The sequence below is a fragment of the Rhinopithecus bieti genome, unplaced genomic scaffold, assembly GCF_001698545.2.
Source record: "Rhinopithecus bieti isolate Rb0 unplaced genomic scaffold, ASM169854v2 scaffold_19840, whole genome shotgun sequence".
NCBI lineage: Eukaryota > Metazoa > Chordata > Mammalia > Primates > Cercopithecidae > Rhinopithecus > Rhinopithecus bieti.
Window position 1 is genome coordinate 508,596 of NW_016809771.1, and position 18,333 is coordinate 526,928.

Here is an 18,333-nt window from a genome sequence, read left to right on the forward strand (position 1 = left end):
GTGGGCCTGATATAACCTACTAAAGTGGTTAATACTTAAAAAGAGATTAGCTTTTTTTCTTTCAGCTGCAAAGACACCGTTGCTTAGTTGTTCTCCCAAGACTAAGCATTTTTTATCTGTTTTAGGGGAGACATCAAATTTTGTTTGAGTAGCCCCTAAAATTTTTTTCATAAACTACCTACTTGAACATTTTTTAGATTGATATCTAAAATTTTTTCATCAAAATTTAAATACTTGTAGTTATGTAATTTTTAACGTATATGCTGCCTGACTTTTAAAACAGAGATGTTACATTCTTTCAAATGTACCCTTTGGAATGATACCTACCATCATCCTTTTGCAAAAAACATGAATAGCCCTTCTTTAACATTTGAAAAGTTTACATTTTTCATATTTCTCTTTGATGGCATATCTCCTTTCCTTAATGAAATAATAAAATATATTCTTATACTAGAAACTCTTTTATCACTCTATTGTGCTTTTCCATGACAATAATGTATAAATTGAAATGTTAAAATGTGTTTCATTATCTATGACTTTAAGTCTCTAGATGGTATTTTTTCTTTTGAATGAAGCCATCAATCATTACAACTTTTTCTCTCTCTTTTTTTTTTTTTGAGACAGACTCACTCTGTCACCCAGGCTGGAGTGCAGTGGCATGATCTTGGGTCACTGCAACCTCTACCTCCCAGATGCAAGTGATTTTTATGTCTCAGCTTCCTGAGTAGCTGGGATTACATGTATGCGCCAACATGCCTGGCTAATTTTTGTATTTTTAGTAGAGATGGGGTTTCACCATGTTGACCAGGCTGGTCTCAAACTCCTGGCCTCAAGTGATATGCTTGCCTAGGCCTTCCAAGTGCTGGAATTACAGGTGTGACCATTGTACCTGGCCAATCACTACAACTTTTACTGTTGGCATAAAATTGGTCAAAACAATGTAAACATCATGCATTTTGGTATTTATCATGAATTTTGGTACATTTTTATTGGAAATACACCTTTAAGTGAAATGAATGGACTTTCTCCTCTCCCCACTATAGCTTTGTATCTGAGTTGAATATGATTCATTGTTAGAATATGATAATGTTCAGATAAGTTTCATTCTTAGTTTTTATTTTCATACACATAATTGCTGAGAAACATTGTTCACATAAAGTAGATTATAATTATATTGGAAGAGTTCTGCTAAAGCAGTATCATTCTGTTTTACTTAATTTTGCTTTTGCTCTTTTTACCCTTCTGAGTTACATGTCAGAAATTATTGTTTGTTAGATTTTATTTTCCAGGTGATAGTTAACGTTATTATTTCATATAGCAGTTTGTAATTTGCAAGTCCCTTTAACTTTTTCTATCTGTATTACTGTCTCATCAGATGGAACAAGCATGTCATAGGTTATCTTCCTTTTATAAGTGAGGAAATTTAAGTTTAGAAAGGTTACATGTCTTACCTAAAGACCTACAGAGTTGGTAGGAGAGGTACCCAGGCCCATTGCACACCTTTTGCCTTCAAACTCAGTACTTGTTTTAGTCTATCAGAAGTTATTTAAAATATTTTGAATTTTCTTTTACCATGGCCAATATATCTTACCATACTGTTTATTTTTATTTATTTATTTATTTATTTATTTATTTATATATTTTGAGACGGGGTCTTGTTCTCTTGCCTGGGCTGGAATGCAGTGACTCAGCTCACTGCAGCCTTGACCCTTGAGCCTACTGGGGCTCAAGTGATATTCCCACCTCAGCCTCCTGAGTAGCTAAGGCCACAGGCACACACCACCGCATCTGACTAATTTTTTAACAAATTACTTGTAGAGATGAAGTCTTACTACGTTGCCCAGGCTGGTCTTGAACTCCCAGGCTCAAGTGATTCTCCTGCCTTGGCCTCCCAAAGTGCTGAGATTACAGGTGTGAGCCACTGTACCTGGCTACCATACCCTATAAATGTGTTTTTATCAAAAACAAGCTGTGATATAGGCCATTTATTTTATGGATAATATCTCCGTATAACCTGATTGGCAGAAGCAGTCCTCAAAACATAACAAAGCATATACTACTAAGTACTAACAGATGCACTTGCTGGTAAATATTTTTTTGTTAAAAAGATGTAGAAAGTGTTAAATATTTTATAAAATATAAAAATTAAGAATTGACTATATTTTGTCACGAAAAGGTTGTAAAATATTTTATTGCACATGTCACATTGACTCTGAAATCACAGAATTTTTATCTGTGAGTTTTAGTATGTCTTAAAAACACTTGATAGTCCTGGGAAATACTCCATTGTTTTTAAAATGATTCCAGCCAGGCATGGTGGCTCACGCCTGTAATCCCAGCACTTTGGGAGGCGAAGGTGGGTGGATCATTTGACGTCAGGAGTTCGAGATACCAGCCTGGCCAACACGGTGAAACCCTGTCTCTACTAAAAATATAAAAAAAATAGCTGGGCATGGTGGCACACACCTGTAATCCCAGCTACTTGGGAGGCTGAGGCAGGAGAATCGCTTGAACTGGGGAGGCAGAGGTTGCAGTGAGCTGAGATCATGCCACTGCACTCCAGCCTGGGCGACAGAATGAGACTCTGTCTTAAAAAAATAAAAAGAAAAATAAGGCCGGGCGCGGTGGCTCAAGCCTGTAATCCCAGCACTTTGGGAGGCCGAGACGGGCGGATCACGAGGTCAGGAGATCGAGACCATCCTGGNCTTTGTGAAATACACCAAGAGAAGGCAGATTCTGTGGAAAAGGGCCTAATAAACTGATAATGGGAACTGTATACTACTTCCCTTTTAAAAATGTAATTGGGTATTTCTATTATTCGATCTGGCAGAATCAGGACTTTAAAAATTAACATCTATACAATTTTTAACAGGGAAAATAAAATAATCTTAATAGAAAAAGAAGGCCGGGAGCAGTGGCTCACGCCTGTAATCCCAGCAGTTGCCAGGCTGAGGCGGGTGGATCACGAGGTTAAGAGATTGAGACCATCCTGGCGAAACCCCGTCTCTACTAAAATACAAAACTAGTTGGGCGAGGTGGCGGGCGCCTGTAGTCCCAGCTACTCGGGAGGCTGAGGCAGGAGAATGGCGTAAACCCGGGAGGCGGAGCTTGCAGTGAGCTGAGATCTGGCCACTGCACTCCAGTCCGGGCAACAGAGCCAGACTCCATCTCAAAAAAAAAAAGAGAAAAGAAAAAATAAGTAAAATAATTAGTAGGACTGAGTGCGCCAGTCAGGTTAGTGGGAGGTTCTTTTTTTTCTAACTATGTGACCTAAAAAGAACAGCTGAAAATAATTTTAATTAAATATATACAAAAGATGTTTTAAAGTTAGTGATATAGCTCACATTTATTTCATATTTAGTATGTGTCATGCACCATTCTAAGCATTTGAAATATATTAACTCATTTAATCCTTACCACAACCATGTGAGGTTTTACCCCATTTTATAGATAATGTAAGTGAAGAACAGAGGTTAGTAACTTGCTCAAGGACATACCAGTAGTAAGTGGTAGAACCTGGAGTTTAACCCAGAGTCCCTATCTTTATCCACAATGTCATGCTCCTTCTCTGTTCAGTATTTCCTACTGTGTACTTTATATAAGAGGCTTGTATACATTAGCGCAATGTGTCATAGTAAGAATTAGGATAAACTAAGGTCGTGTGTTTCCTTTGTAAAGTATAAGAAAGGCTGTCATTAACACGGGCACTTTTTTATGTGGATAAGTTTGAGGAAAGAGAGTATTTATGAGAATCAACATCTGAAAATTGATTTCCTTAAAACCATTCTTTTGTGGGGACCCTTGAAAAGTCTTCTAGTGTGTACACCTAGTTTCCAGTTCAGGAAAGAGAGCAGTTACTCAAAAGTCTGAACTCCTGAATTTAAAAAAGCTAATCTCCACAAGAGACTTGTTCTGTTAAGATTAGTTTGATTTATTCCCGGAATAGCTGTATCTAGGGAACACTGAAGAATATTAAGCAGCACCAAGGATATGTTCTCCTGGAAAGGTTTGCCTGAGGGTACTTTAATGGTAGGTAATTTAAACTAAATGTCCTTTCGAAAATATTGGGACCCTTTGAGTAACAGAATGCTACGTCATGTTAGAGTCCATAAAGTGTTTCATGTTTCTTGGTTTAGTAGATTTATACCTTGGAAGCTCTGGTTAAGATAGAATAAATCATGATATAACATTTCTTTTCCATTTGGTGGTGGTAGAGTAGCTACTCGGTGTACATACATTTCTACAGTGAGTTTCAGGCTGAGCTCTGGGAAAGGGTGTCATATTTTACCACCTTGTATATTTGACCTATGTATCTCATACGTAGATTTTGGCTCTTAAAGACAATCTGAATTAGAGGCACTTCAGGAAGCATTCACGTATCCTAGAATAGATGACTTGGCTGTCAACCCCTTGCCGGCTGTAGCTCCCCATTTGTTGTAGTCCGTATGTGCTATACCCAACCTAGAGCAGAGCGCTTTGCCTGGCTATTTTTTTTTTTTACTTTTTACAGAGATGGGCGTCTCAATATGTTGCCCAGGCTGGTCTTGAACTCCCAGCTTCAAGTGATACTCCTGCCTGAGCCTCCCTGAGTGCTCAAATTATAGACATGAGCCATTGTGCTTGGCTCAAATTTTTGTTTTAATTGGGCTTTTTTGTCAGAAGAATGTGCCACTCTGAATTTGTTTTTGGTATTAAGTTTGTTTCTTGTATTACCTGAACCTATTTTACATTGATTTTTATTTTCCCAGATGAATTTGTGATGCTGCTATTTTACTGATTTTGAAAGATGTTTCAGCAAAGCTAGCAGATTTTTCCATGACTTTTTAGTCATTGTTGAAAGATCAAAGCTTCATTCATCTACAGTTTAACCTTTGCTTCTACCAACTCAAATTTTTTTCTTAATGGCTTTTTTCTTTCTCTAGAGAAGAGTTGTTTACCCATGCTAATCAAGTATGCTAGTCACCTGAAAAAAAAATAAAGCGTTAAAGCACTACCATCCATGTGATTTTGGTGAGGCAGGGCTTCATTGTACCCCCAATATTAGGAAATGTTCTTGAAAATCCCCACTATGTTTCTGGGCTTTCTTTTTTCTTTTTTTTTTCAAAGTAGAGCTATGAGATTTTCCATACAAGGATGTTTATTCTTATTTATGAAGTGTTCATTTTCTTTTTTTCTTTTTTTTTGAGATGGAGTCTTGCTCTGTCACCAGGCTGGAGTGCAGTGGCACGATCTCTGCTCACTGCTACCTCTGCCTCCCGGCAGAGGCGATTCTCCTGCTTCAGCCTCCCGAGTAGATGGGACCACAGGCGCGCGCCACCACGGCCAGCTAATTTTTGTATTTTTAGTAGAGATGGGGTTTCGCCAGGATGGTCTCAATCTCTTAACCTCGTGATCCACCCGCCTCAGCCTGGCAACTGCTGGGATTACAGGCGTGAGCCACTGCTCCCGGCCTTCTTTTCTATTAAGATTATTTTATTTTCCCTGTTAAAATTGTATAGATGTTAATTTTAAAGTCCTGATTCTGCCAGATCGAATAATAGAAATACCCAATTACATTTTAAAAGGGAAGTAGTATACAGTTCCCATTATCAGTTTATTAGGCCCTTTTCCACAGAATCTGCCTTCTCTTGGTGTATTTCACAAAGGACCAGTCTTAATCACCTGCTTCAGACTCACATGTAGGCAATAGGATGACACTGACATGACTGTCTCAGAAAATTCAGTTTTCTGTAATTCTCACACTTGTATGGTCACAGTTAATAAGTCTCCCAGCCCCCCTGTCCCGTCGACCCCGCCCTCCCAGAGTATCTACTGTTAGCAGAGAACTATGCCGAATACAGTTTTTTTCTTTAACTGTCATTCTTTTTCTGTTATGGGAACTGAGTTTACCATCAAGGTAACATTAGCAGAAGAAAGGTGCCAAGTATGTGTTTTGTATGCTGTACAAAATCAGTTCACTATAATGATCACTGCCCACCGAAAATGCACAGTCCCAAAGGAAGTATATCACAGGGTCATAAGGTCAAAGAAAATAAACGTGTATAGAGCTCAGTAAACTTTTCAGAGAGTATTATTGCAGCTTCCTAAATACTAACTGTATTGGACAATACATGATAGATACCTTTTCACACTTAAGCCAGTTCATATTAAAGCTGCTTTTACTAAACTGCTTTGCAGAGATTTTCTAATGGTTCTAGTTTTGATAATAAATTTGCTAATATTAATATGCATGTTGGGATGTTCTTTGGAATGTCAGAATTCTTTCTCACTTTTAATGCAATGTCAAAATTTTATTTCTCATCTTTCCTGTTGGTTTGACTCTTATGTTTGTGCTTTCCACTTTACAGGCATGCAGTATGGTGAATATGTTAATAACCAAGCTAGCTCCGCACCAACTCCCTTGTCATCAACTTCCGATGATGAGGAAGAGGAGGAGGAGGATGAGGAAGCAGGTCTGCTTTAGCTTTACACCAGTTCTTGATCTTTTCCTGCTCAAGTTTTCTTTTTTATTTCTACAGTCTTACTTAGCCTTTTAAAAAAGAGTCTTTGAAGATTTAGCATGATGAACTTACAAGGTTTGCATTATAGAAGGTGTGTCACATAAAATGAGGTGTGTGTTTGTTTTGTTTTTCCTCCTTTAGGCATCTTTGCCATATTGTAAATAATAGAATCAGAATACCTCTTTCATGATAGTAGAGTGCATTCTTCTTTCAGAAATGCATTTCCTTCCATGTCACATGCAAAATAATGAGTCCTGACTGAAGCTTTTGGCTGGTGATTGCTCTAGCATCGTTTTAGGAATAATGCTTCATTTTCTGCTTTGCATGCTACTTTAGTCTAATCAAAATAAGCCATGCGGATTTTATAATAGGGATAGAGAAATAGGACAGTGTTTTAGTGAGGTCCTTTTGGCTCTTCTTGTCATGTATTTAGAAGGCCCAGAATTTGTAGTTATTTTCCTGCTTCATGAAGTAGTACATATCTTGCTAGTTGAAGAAGTCGTGCATATGGTTATGTGTTGCAAACTGTTTAATATCTTTTTCTGCCTTTAATAGGTAGAACACTGCTAAAAATTAAGCAGTTCAGTTCCCATTAATTCTAATACAGGTTGAATATCCTTTATCTGAAATGCTTGGAGCCAGAAGTGTTTCAAATTTCAGATTTTTTGAGATTTCAGAATATTTGCTGCAAATACATAGTGAGATCGCTTGAGGATGAGACTCAAGTCTAAATACTAAATTCATTTATGTTTGATATACACCTATACATATAAACTAAAGGTAATTTTGTACTATATGTATTTTTTGTTTTGTTTTGTTTTTTATTTTTGAGACAGAGTCTCACTCTGTCCCCTAGGCTGGAGTGCATGGCACAATCATGGCTCACACCAACCTCCGCCTCCCAGGCTCAAACCATCCTCCTGTCTCAACTCCTATGTAGCTGGGACTACTGGGACTACAGGTCACCCTGCACAGTTAATGTTTGTAGTTTTTGTAGAGATGGGGTTTCGTCATGTTGCCCAAACTGGTCTTGAACTCCTGCACACAGGGAATCCACCCACCTCAACCTCCCAAAGTGCTGGGATTACAGGCATGAGCTACCTCACCAGACTTGTACAATATGTGTATATTTTTGAGATGGAGTCTTGCTCTGTTGCCCAGGCTAGAGTGCAGTGGAGTGATCTCGGCTCACTGCAAGCTTCGCCTCCTGGGTTCACGCCATTCTCCTGCCTCAGCTTCCCAAGTAGCTGGGACTACAGGTGCCTGCCATCATGCCAGGCTAATTTTTTGTGTTTTTAGTAGAGATGGGGTTTCACCATGTTAGCCAGGATGGTCTTGATCTCCTGACCTCATAATCTGCCCGCCTCTACCTCCCAAAGTGCTGGGAGTACAGGCGTGAGCCACTGCACCCGGTCTTGTACAATATTTTTAATAATTTTGTACATGATACAGAGTTTTGCCCGTGACTTGTCGTATGAGGTCAGGTGTGGAATTTTCCACTTGTGGTGTCATGTCAGCCCTCATAAAATTTTGGATTTTGGAGCATTTTAGGATTTTGGATTTTCACATTAGGGATGCTCAACGTATAGTTTAAGACTGAACCAATAAGTGGTGATCTTTCAAGTTATTATATGTGACCATAATTCTCTTGTTCTAAATGGGAAGATCTATTCTACAATCATTTTAACAAAAAATTTCTATTGTGCATTTAAAAATATGTAAATCATTATATGCGACTCGAGGGGATAAAAATTGGGAGTGGTGGGAAATAATTTTTCTTACTCTAGATATGTAAGTACCCATCTGTGTTTCTGAAATTTTTTTTGTAATTTTAAATTTTAACAAAATTTCAAACTCACAGAAGTGTAAAGAGAACCCCTCATGTAGCACTTTCCCCAGATATAACTTTTTTTTTTTTTTTTTTTTTTTTTTTTTTGAGACGGAGCTTGCTCCTCTCGCCCAGGCTGGAGTGCAGTGGCCGGACCTCAGTCAGCTGCAAGCTTCCCGCCCCCGGGTTTCACGCCATTCTCCCGCCTCAGCCTCCCGAAGTAGCTGGACTACAAGCCCGCTGCCACCGTTGCTACCGGCTAGTTTTTTTGTATTTTTTTTTTTAGTAGAAGCGGGGTTTCTCTGTGTTAGCCAGGGATGTCTCGATCTCCTGACCCTCAGTGATCCAGCCCGTCTCACCCTCCAAAGGTGTTGGGATTAGCAGGCTTGAGCCCACCGCGCCCGGTCCAAGGCGTTTTGCCACACTTGCTTTATCATTCTTTATCAATATATTTTTTCTATACCATTTGCAAGTAAATTGGAGACATCATGAACTTTACCGCTAATACTTTATTTATATTTCCTAATCATAAGGTCGGTGTCTTACATAGCCAAAATACAGTTATCAAGAAATTGAGCATTGATGCAATAATATCTGATAACACAGTTCATTGTCAAATTTCAGTTGTCTCAAGTAGATCTTTTATAGCTATTCTCATGGTCCAGGATCCAATCTGGATCATGCGTTGAATTTAGTTGTCATGTTAGAGTTCTTCAGTCTCCAACAGTTCATTAGCCTTTCTCTTTCCTTGCCTTAACATTTTCAAAGAGTACAGACCAGTTATTTTGTAAAATGTTCCCCTATGTGGGTTTATCTGAGGTTTCCTCGTGATTAAATTCAGATCATGCATTTTTCGGAGGATTACCACTAAAGCAATGTTGTGTTCTCAGTGCATCCTATTTGAGGCACATGGTGTCAATTTGTTCTCATATTGATGAGGTTAACGTTTATTATTTGAATAAGGTGGTATCTGCCAGGTTTCTCCACCATAAAGTTACTATTTTTCGCTGTTAAAATTAATAAGTAATTTGTGGGGAGATTCTTTGAGACTATGTAAATGTTCTGTTCTCCAAAAAAGAAAAAAAAAAAGAGAGAGATCAGAAAGATTTGGTAGCTAGGTGCAGTGGCTCATGCTTGTAATCCCAGCACTTTGGAAGGCCGAGGCAGGTAGATCACCTGAGGTCAGGAGTTTGAGACCAATGTGGCCAAAATGGTGAAACTCTGTCTCTACTAAAAATACAAAAATTAGCCAGGTGTGGTGGCGCACGCCCATAGTCCCCGCTACTCTGGAGGCTGAAGCAGGAGAATCGCTTGAATCTGGGAGGCAGAGGTTGCGGGGAGCCGAGATCACGCCACTGCCCTCCAGCCTGGGTGGCAGAGTGAGACTCTGTCTCACAAAAAAAAAAAAAAAAAAAAAAAAAAAAATAGCATTTATGGCTTTTTTCTAATATCTTGTTTATTATTTTCTTGAGTATATTATAAATTTAAAATTCTTGAGTTTTATGACATTTGTATTTTAATAATACCTAACATTTTTAGCATTTACTGAATGCCTGTCATAGCAGTACAGAGCTTTTGTGTCAGTTTTTCTAGACTCACATCCCGACTTTGTCACTATCTAGCTTTGTGATAATGATGGTAACAATTACATATAGTTGTTTTAAGGATTGAAGATGTTGTTTGTAAAGGGCTTAAAACAGTGTGCGGCAAATGGTGAACACTCAGAAAGATGAGCTGTCGTTACCAGCATTGAGATTGTGTTCTTGTCTGTTCTTCTTAACAATTCTGCAAGGCAGAAATAATCAACTCTGTTTTACAGATGAATTAACGGCAGCCTGAACAGGTTAAGTAACATTTGTCTGTGCTCACACAGCTGCTCAGTAGGCAGAGTAGGGATTCAAACTGAGGTCTCTCTGCAGGAAAATATGAAAAAGAAGGTGTCTTCCTATCCAGTGAGAGAACATAAACCACAAGAGTAGGTGGGAAGTAAAGGGCACATGACGGTAGTCACTACAGTATTAAACTTAGATGTTATCTTACTTCTGTGTTTTTTTTCTATTCCACAAAATAAGACCATATTATTGATGTTTTTACTATAGTCTTGGTGCTCTCTCTTCATGGTTTTTTAAAATAATATCTTTGTTGGTTGCAAATTAAAGAAACATTCTCAGTGGTGAGATGGGAAGAAAGTCTAGCTTTAAAAGGAATTTTATTTTTTTAAACCCTGCCCAGTTACAATAATTTTTTTCATATGTACAGAGGTAAAAGAAAGTGGCTGAAATTGGTGTGGGGATTGCATGTAAGTGTCTAATAAAGTAGCAATTTGGAGTGCTTCACTTCTTAAGCATTTCGGTGACATGTATTCCCTTTATTTGTGAGATTTTTGTGTGTTTAGTTTATGTGGGGTTGTTCTCCAACTTTGAAAAAATTTCATTGAACCGTGATGAAAAATCAACCAGCAGGTTGGAGAATCAGAAGCTATTGGGTTAGCAGTGTTAAGTATTGAGGAAAGTTTGGCTGAAAGCTGAGGAAAAAAAACAATTCGAAAATCTATCAGGAAGTATTTGTCTTGTTTTGTTTTTCTCCACTCTGTAGCACTGTTTGGAGATAGAGGGAAGAGAGAACACGAAGAACATTTCCTGAGTCTCTTGCTAATATGTGTTACACTTGTGATATCTGTTAAGTTGTAACTGTAGCCCTGTGGAGTAGGTGTTATTATGAGATCTGTTGTTACTAATGAGGAGCAGCTCAGAGATGTCAGGTGTCTTTTTCCTCAACTGGTAGGGAGTGGACATGAGAAAATCTCAAATTATCTGGTTAATTTCAAAAAGTTTAGCAATACTAGTAAGTATATTACCTTTGTTGACCCATTTTGCTTGTCTTTTAGAGAGAGAACAGCTTAAGCCTTTATTTTTTAAAGGCTTACTTGCTTTCTGATACTCTTCCCTAGCTTCAAGGATTCTGAGCTCTTCTTATCTGTTCTCCTCGTTACTTCTTTAGATTTCAGCTCCCTCTTTTTCTCTTTCCTTTTTTCTTCTTTCAAGCTGTAACGTAGAGCCAGTAAAAGAATGAGAGAAAATTACTTCCAACTACTGCATTTCATACTTGACCCCCATTTGATCTCAGAATACTTAATATCACTAATTGCAGTGTGAAGTGACTGAGGCAAATTGATGCTATCCAGGTGTTAAGCATGGGACAAGTACCAAAGCTATTGATTGAGTGGAAACCAGTTTGTATGCTGAAAGCAGTATTTTGCTTGCTATCAGGATTCCAAAGATCAATATATAGCTAATGCATAGCTATGGCCATCAAATACTTCTATGATAGGGAAACAGATACCATATGATTACAGTACAACTTGAAAGGTGTAAGCGGGCAAGGGTGGCTCACGCCTGTAAATCCTAGCACTTTGAGAGGCCGAAATGGGCGGATCACCTGAGGTCAGGAGTTTGAGACCAGCCTGGCCAACATAGTGAAACCCCATGTCTACTAAAAATACAAAGATTAGCCAGGCATGGTGGCCGGCGCCTGTAATCCCAGCTGCTTCGGAGGCTGAGGCAGGAGAATCACTTGAACCTGGGAGACGGAGGTTGCAATGAGCCGAGATCATGCCACTGCACTCCAGCCTGAGTGACAAGAGTGAGACTCTGTCTCAAGAAAAAAAAAAGAGAAAAGAAAAGTGTATTAATTCAGGGTTGAGAATGTGCCCCTGCATAGGAGAGGAAATGATTTTCTGTGGGCATACAGGAAAAGTTTGACAAAGGATTTGAAATTTGAAGGATGAGTAGTAATTTGTCATGTGGAGAAAGGAAATTATGGCTAACAAACCAACATGCATCATGCATAAACAGAAGAAAAAATGTAGTATTGGGTCAAGAGTCAGAAGTTGGGTGTAACTGCATCATAAGGTAAAACAGAGGATGGTAAAGGAACAGACAGGTGAGAGATGCAGGTGAAAAGGACAAGTAGAAGCCAAATTTTTGAAGTTTGTTTTATGACAATGTGAAGGCATTTAGATCTTATTCACTAAGATGCTGGGGAAATTTGTGAAGGTTGTTTTTAAGCATGTTCAGAATGTTAACATACAAGTTCAATAAGGTACTGTATTTTAAAAATACCTTTTTGATTTGTTTGCCAGTAATGGCATGACCTCTAATTAATTCATTAATTAGATTGCATTAATCTAAATAGCAAAATATCATGAGTCTGTTTATCTTACTGATTTATTTGGGTTTGTAACGTTGCTTTGCTATTTTGACAAATTCAAAAATAGAGATTTGCAGTTATTTTTTCTTCTGAAAGTGAATTTAAAGTGAACTAGCAATTTTCAAACTATTTAGTAAACAAAATAGAATTAAAAAATTAATACTTTAAAGCTTATAGCATTATTAAAACGAACAATCTTTAAAATATTAACAGTTGATTTGACATGAAAGAAGCTAAACGGCATAATTGAGTAGTAGTCTGTTCTTTGGAATAAGTGGATGTATAAGTAATCTTTTATCTTTGGACTTTATTTTTTTTCAAGAGTGGTTATTTCTTGATATATACATTTAAAAGTTTTCTTAGAATTCCCATGATTTTTAATAGCAGTTTTGGGAAATAATTCACATACCATAAAATTCACCTATTTATGTTGTGCTGTTCTGCAGTTTTTAGCATTTTCACAAAGTAGCAAACATCACTACTATGTAATTCCAGAACATTTTCTTCACCCCAAAATAGAAACGTCATACGTTTTAGCATTCTTCCCATTCTACCCTCCCCGCACAGCCACAAAAAGCTCTAGGCAACCATTAATCCTCTGTCTCTATAGATTTGTCTATTTTGAACATTTTATATGTAGAGGTCATATAATATGTGGTTGTTACTTGCATCTTTCTCTTACCATAATATTTTCAAGGTTCATCCACATTATGGCATATGTCAGTGCTTTATGATTTTTTGTTGCCAAAAAATATTCCATATGTGACTGTATCACATTTTATTTATCCATTCATGAGTTGATGGACATTTGGGTTGTTTCTACTTTTTGGCTGTTACGAATAATCCTGCTGTGAACATTTGTCGACAAGTTTTTGTGTGGGTTTATGTTTTCATTTCTCTTGAGTAGAATTGCTGGGTCAGAACTCTGTATTTAACTTTTGAGAAACTGCCAAACTGTTTTCCAAAGTAACTGCACCATTTTACAATCCAGCGAGGATTCTAATTTCTCCACATCTTTGGTAATAAGTTTTGGCAAAGATGTGGAAAAATTGGAATCCTCATTGGATTGGTTATAACCATCCTAGTGGATATAAAGTGGTATCTCGTTGTTTTGATTTTCATTTTCCTAATGGATAGTGATGTTGAGCGTCTTTTCATGTGTTTATTGGTCATTTGTTTATCTTCTTTGGATAAATATCTTTTGCCCATTTTAAATTTGGTTATTTGTTGTTTTATTGTTAAGTTGTAAGAATGTGTTACATATTCTGAACATTAACCCCTTATCAGATATATGATTTGCAAATATTTACTCTCATACTGTGGGTTGTCTTTTTACTTCTTGAAGATATGATAACCTTTAGAGCACAAAGTTCTTAATTTTGATGAAGTCCAAATTATTTTTTTTCTTTTGTTGCTTGTACCTTTGATGTCATATCTAAAAATTCATTTAGTCATGAAGATTTATTCCTGTATTCTTAGAGTTTTGTAGTTTTAGCACTTACATTTTATGTCTGTGATCCATTTTGAGTTAGTTGTAGTGTAAGGTGTAAGGAAGGAGTCCAGCTTTGTTCTTCTGCATGTGGATATGCCTGGTTGTTCCAGCACCATTTGCTGAAAAGAATATTATTTCCCCATTGAAATGTCATGGTAAATTGTTTAGTTTTATTAAGGTAAAATATATATAACATAAAATTAACTATTTTAAAGTGTATAAGCCAGGCGCGGTGGCTCAAGCCTGTAATCCCAGCACTTTGGGAGGCTGAGACGGGCGGATCACGAGATCAGGAGATCGAGACCATCCTGGCTAACCCGGTGAAACCCCGTCTCTACTAAAATACAAAAAAAAAACTAGCAGGGCGAGGTGGCAGGCGCCTGTAGTCCCAGCTACTCGGGAGGCTGAGGCAGGAGAATGGCGTAAACCTGGGAGGCGGAGCTTGCAGTGAGCTGAGATCCGGCCACTGCACTCCAGCCCCGGCGACAGAGCAAGACTCCATCTCAACAAAAATAAAAATAAATAAATAAATAAAAAAAATAAATAAATAAAAATAAAGCGTATAATTCAGTGGCATTTAATACATGTACAGTGTTGTGTAACCCCTACTTCTATTTAGCTCTATCTAACTTTGTGAAGTACTAGACATTTTCATCATCCCAAAAGAAAATCCTACACTCAGTCACTCCCCATTTTCCCCTCCCCTCAGCCCCTGGCAACAGCCATCTACTTTCTGTCTCTATGGATTTACCTATTCTGGATATTTCATATAAATAGAATTATATAATATATATGACCTTTTCTGTCTGATTTATTTCACTTAGGCAAATTTTCAGGTTTCATTCACATTGTAGTGTGCATCTGTACTTCATTTTTATGGCTAAATAATATCCCATTTTATAGATATACCATATTTTGTTTATCCATTCATCTGTTGATGAATATTTGGAGACTTTTGACCTGATATATCAGCATTCTGCTTTAGTTTAAAATTCACAAATAAAAGGAACAAAAGGAAAGGGCATTACTTTCCATTATTTATTAAGAGGAAAAATATATGTGCAAAATTGTTCTACTTATCACGAAGAAGGCACTTCGTAAATATTAGTGTCTTCTACCTATTACTTATTTTATGGGTGTCTTCATATCCACTGTCTCATTTAGACCTTGTAAGAACATAAAAAACCACACATAGGACATATAAAAAATTGTTAGCATTTTGCAGAAGAGTTATATAGCAAGTTACCTTCACTTATTCTCAGGAGAAAAAAACCACAAATTTATATAGCAAGTAAATGATGGAGTTGAGGTAACTGCAGTCTTTGCCTCCAAATCATATTCTTTGCTAATAAGAAAATGTTCCTACACAAAAAGCATTAGCTGTTATGCCCTGAGTCAGTATACCTAATTCTCATGTTTATGTAAAATTATTCAATGAAAGATAATTATGCATACCTGTTCTTTTCCTATCACAGTTGAAAATTAACCTAAATGTAGTTTAAATACCAGTTATAATATTGGTATTAAGAGCAAGGGATGGCCGGGCGCGGTGGCTCAAGCCTGTAATCCCAGCACTTTGGGAGGCCGAGACGGGCGGATCACGAGGTCAGGAGATCGAGACCATCCTGGCTAACACGGTGAAACCCCGTCTCTACTAAAAAATACAAAAAAAAAAAAAAAAACTAGCCGGGCGAGGTGGCGGGCGCCTGTAGTCCCAGCTACTCGGAGGCTGAGGCAGGAGAATGGCGGGAACCCGGGAGGCGGAGCTTGCAGTGAGCTGAGATCCAGCCACTGCACTCCAGCCTGGGCGACAGAGCGAGACTCCGCCTCAAAAAAAAAAAAAAAAAAAAAAAGAGCAAGGGATAACCTCTGTAGCATAGAATTTTGTGTTACTGTGAAACAGAGCAAGATCTCTAACATAATAGAGGGATCATGCAGATTTTTTGTTTTCTTCATCATAATATACTCTAGCATATGTACCTAGGATAATTGTAGGTCTCAAAATATGTGTTGAATGAATGGAAGAAGTATATTGTTTGTTCTATTCATGTGACCTGTGACCAGATTTCATCATAAATTGCCACTGAATTCTCATCTTAACAGGTTTTGAATGAGCACACATAATAAAAATTCTTATATCTGACATTTATATAAATTAGTGTGCCTTTCATTTATATTACCTTATTAAATATGGCAGGTATTATTTAATCTCTATTCTGCAGCTATATAAACTGAGACACGGAAAAACTTAGTAGCATGCCAGATAGCAACCTAAGCTACAGACTCCTCATTTATCAGTCTCAAACAGTGTGCTATGATATAAATAAAAGTCATTAAAATTTAATTACCTTAATATACCCTAAGATTGATAAAATGTATTTAGTATTTATCATTAATAATGATAAAATAGGCCAGGCGCGGTGGCTCAAGCCTGTAATCCCAGCACTTTGGGAGGCCGAGACGGGCGGATCACGAGGTCAGGAGATCGTGATCATCCTGGCGAACACGGTGAAACCCGGTCTCTACTAAAAAAATACAAAAAACTAGCTGGGCGAGGTGGCGGGCGCCTGTAGTCCCAGCTACTTGGGAGGCTGAGGCAGGAGAATGGCGTAAACCCGGGAGGCGGAGCTTGCAGTGAGCTGAGATCCGGCCACTGCACTCCAGCCTGGGCGACAGAGCGAGACTCCGTCTCAACAACAAAAAAAATGATAACATATATTTGGTAGATGTAATCCTTAAGATGTGACTATATTAACATTTCTATCAACTTAGAATTTTTATTTATGTGTTTGACTACTTTTAATAGTTTAATATCTGTTCTTCTCTAAGATGCCTTACATGTTTAACTGAGTTTTATCCCACTCATCGGCTTCATTTTCTCTCCACTCTCATCTTCTATTCTTAACAGAAATTCATTGGTTTTTAAAATGTCTGTAGACATCAATCATTTCACTTTCTTACTAGAATCAGGAATTTTCCTAGTTCAGCCAAAACATCTTTTTCAAAATTGCCAAAGGCTGGTTTAAGATACTTTATCATTTTAAACCTAGTAGATGTTTTGGTTTTCTTTTTAGGTGTTGACAGCTCTTCTACCACAAGCAGTGCTTCTCCAATGCCCAACAGTTATGATGCCCTGGAAGGAGGCAGTTACCCAGGTAATTTGTTGTTTTGTGCTTGCTTGTTCTTCATTTTAAAAGTTATTGACCATCAATTGCCTTCAAATGTGAACATACATTACACAAAATAGCAGGCTATATTTTTCACAAGAAAAAAAGGACATTTTTCTGGCACTTTTCAGCCGCAACTTAATAGCATTAATAGCATTAACTAACAACTATGAAGGTTGTTTCTGGGGCTATTATTTTTTGTTGTTATCATACTCTGTCTTTTTCTAAAAGATTGTCAATAACTTTTCTCTTCTTTCCCCTTCTTTTTAAAGAATAACTGCTCCTTAAATAAATTTTATATTTCTATTCTCATGCTTAGGTCTTTGAATTCTTTTCAACCAGCCTCTGAGTATAGTCTTTGACTCTTTGCTCCCTCAGTGACTTCTGGCTGCCTCTAGTAGGTAAATAGATGCTACCCCCAACTTGGGGGTAGGTTTTGGAGACATCACTTTTTAACTATATCTGAAATCACTTTAGCCGTTACATTCAAGTACAGGAGTGGATAGTATTGAAAGAAAAAACTATCATTTCATTTTAATATTTTATACTGTGAGTTTTCTTGCTCTCCTGTCTCCTATCACTGACAACCTGACAACTGTACCTGACCTCTGTCTCTCTTTTTCTAATGATTCCAAGCTTCAAAACTAACAGAAAAAGCAGTTTTGCCCTTCTCTTTATTTCTTATCTCTTTGTTGATGATCCAGGATGAAGTTTAATTGAAGTTGGAATGTTCTATACTTAAAAAAATATATATATATATACTATCTTGCTGTCACTATTCTATGAATCAGTAGAAAACTTCAATCTTTTCAGCTCAGTATGGAATTGCCTTGTAATATTTTAAAAATACTGCTGGGCGTGGTGGCTCACACCTGTAATCCCAGCACTTTGGTAGGCCAAGGTGGGCAGATCACGAGGTCAGGAGATCAAGACCATCCTGGCTAACACGATGAAACCCCGTCTCTACTAAAAATACAAAAAGTTAGCTGGGCATGGTGGCGGTCGCCTGTAGTCCCAGCTGCTTAGGAGGCTGAGGTGGCAGAATGATGTGAACCTGGGAGACAGAGCTTGCAGTGAGCCGAGATCTCGCCACTGCACTCCAGCCTGGGTGACAGAGAGAGACTCCGTCTCAAAAAA

The 18,333-nt window shown here is 37.8% G+C and overlaps 1 protein-coding gene across 6 annotated transcripts in view; it reads left to right on the forward strand.

The window, feature by feature from the left end:
• SEC24B (SEC24 homolog B, COPII component) overlaps window positions 1-18,333 on the forward strand; it is an 87,101-nt gene that overhangs the window by 17,842 nt on the left and 50,926 nt on the right. For 2 of the 6 annotated variants that reach the window (XM_017890412.1, XM_017890413.1), the window contains exons 4-5: window positions 6,348-6,452; window positions 17,104-17,184. In XM_017890412.1, coding sequence (XP_017745901.1) covers window positions 6,348-6,452; window positions 17,104-17,184 — 186 coding nt within the window. The other 4 variants (XM_017890414.1, XM_017890415.1, XM_017890418.1 and 1 more) reach the window with 3 other exon arrangements.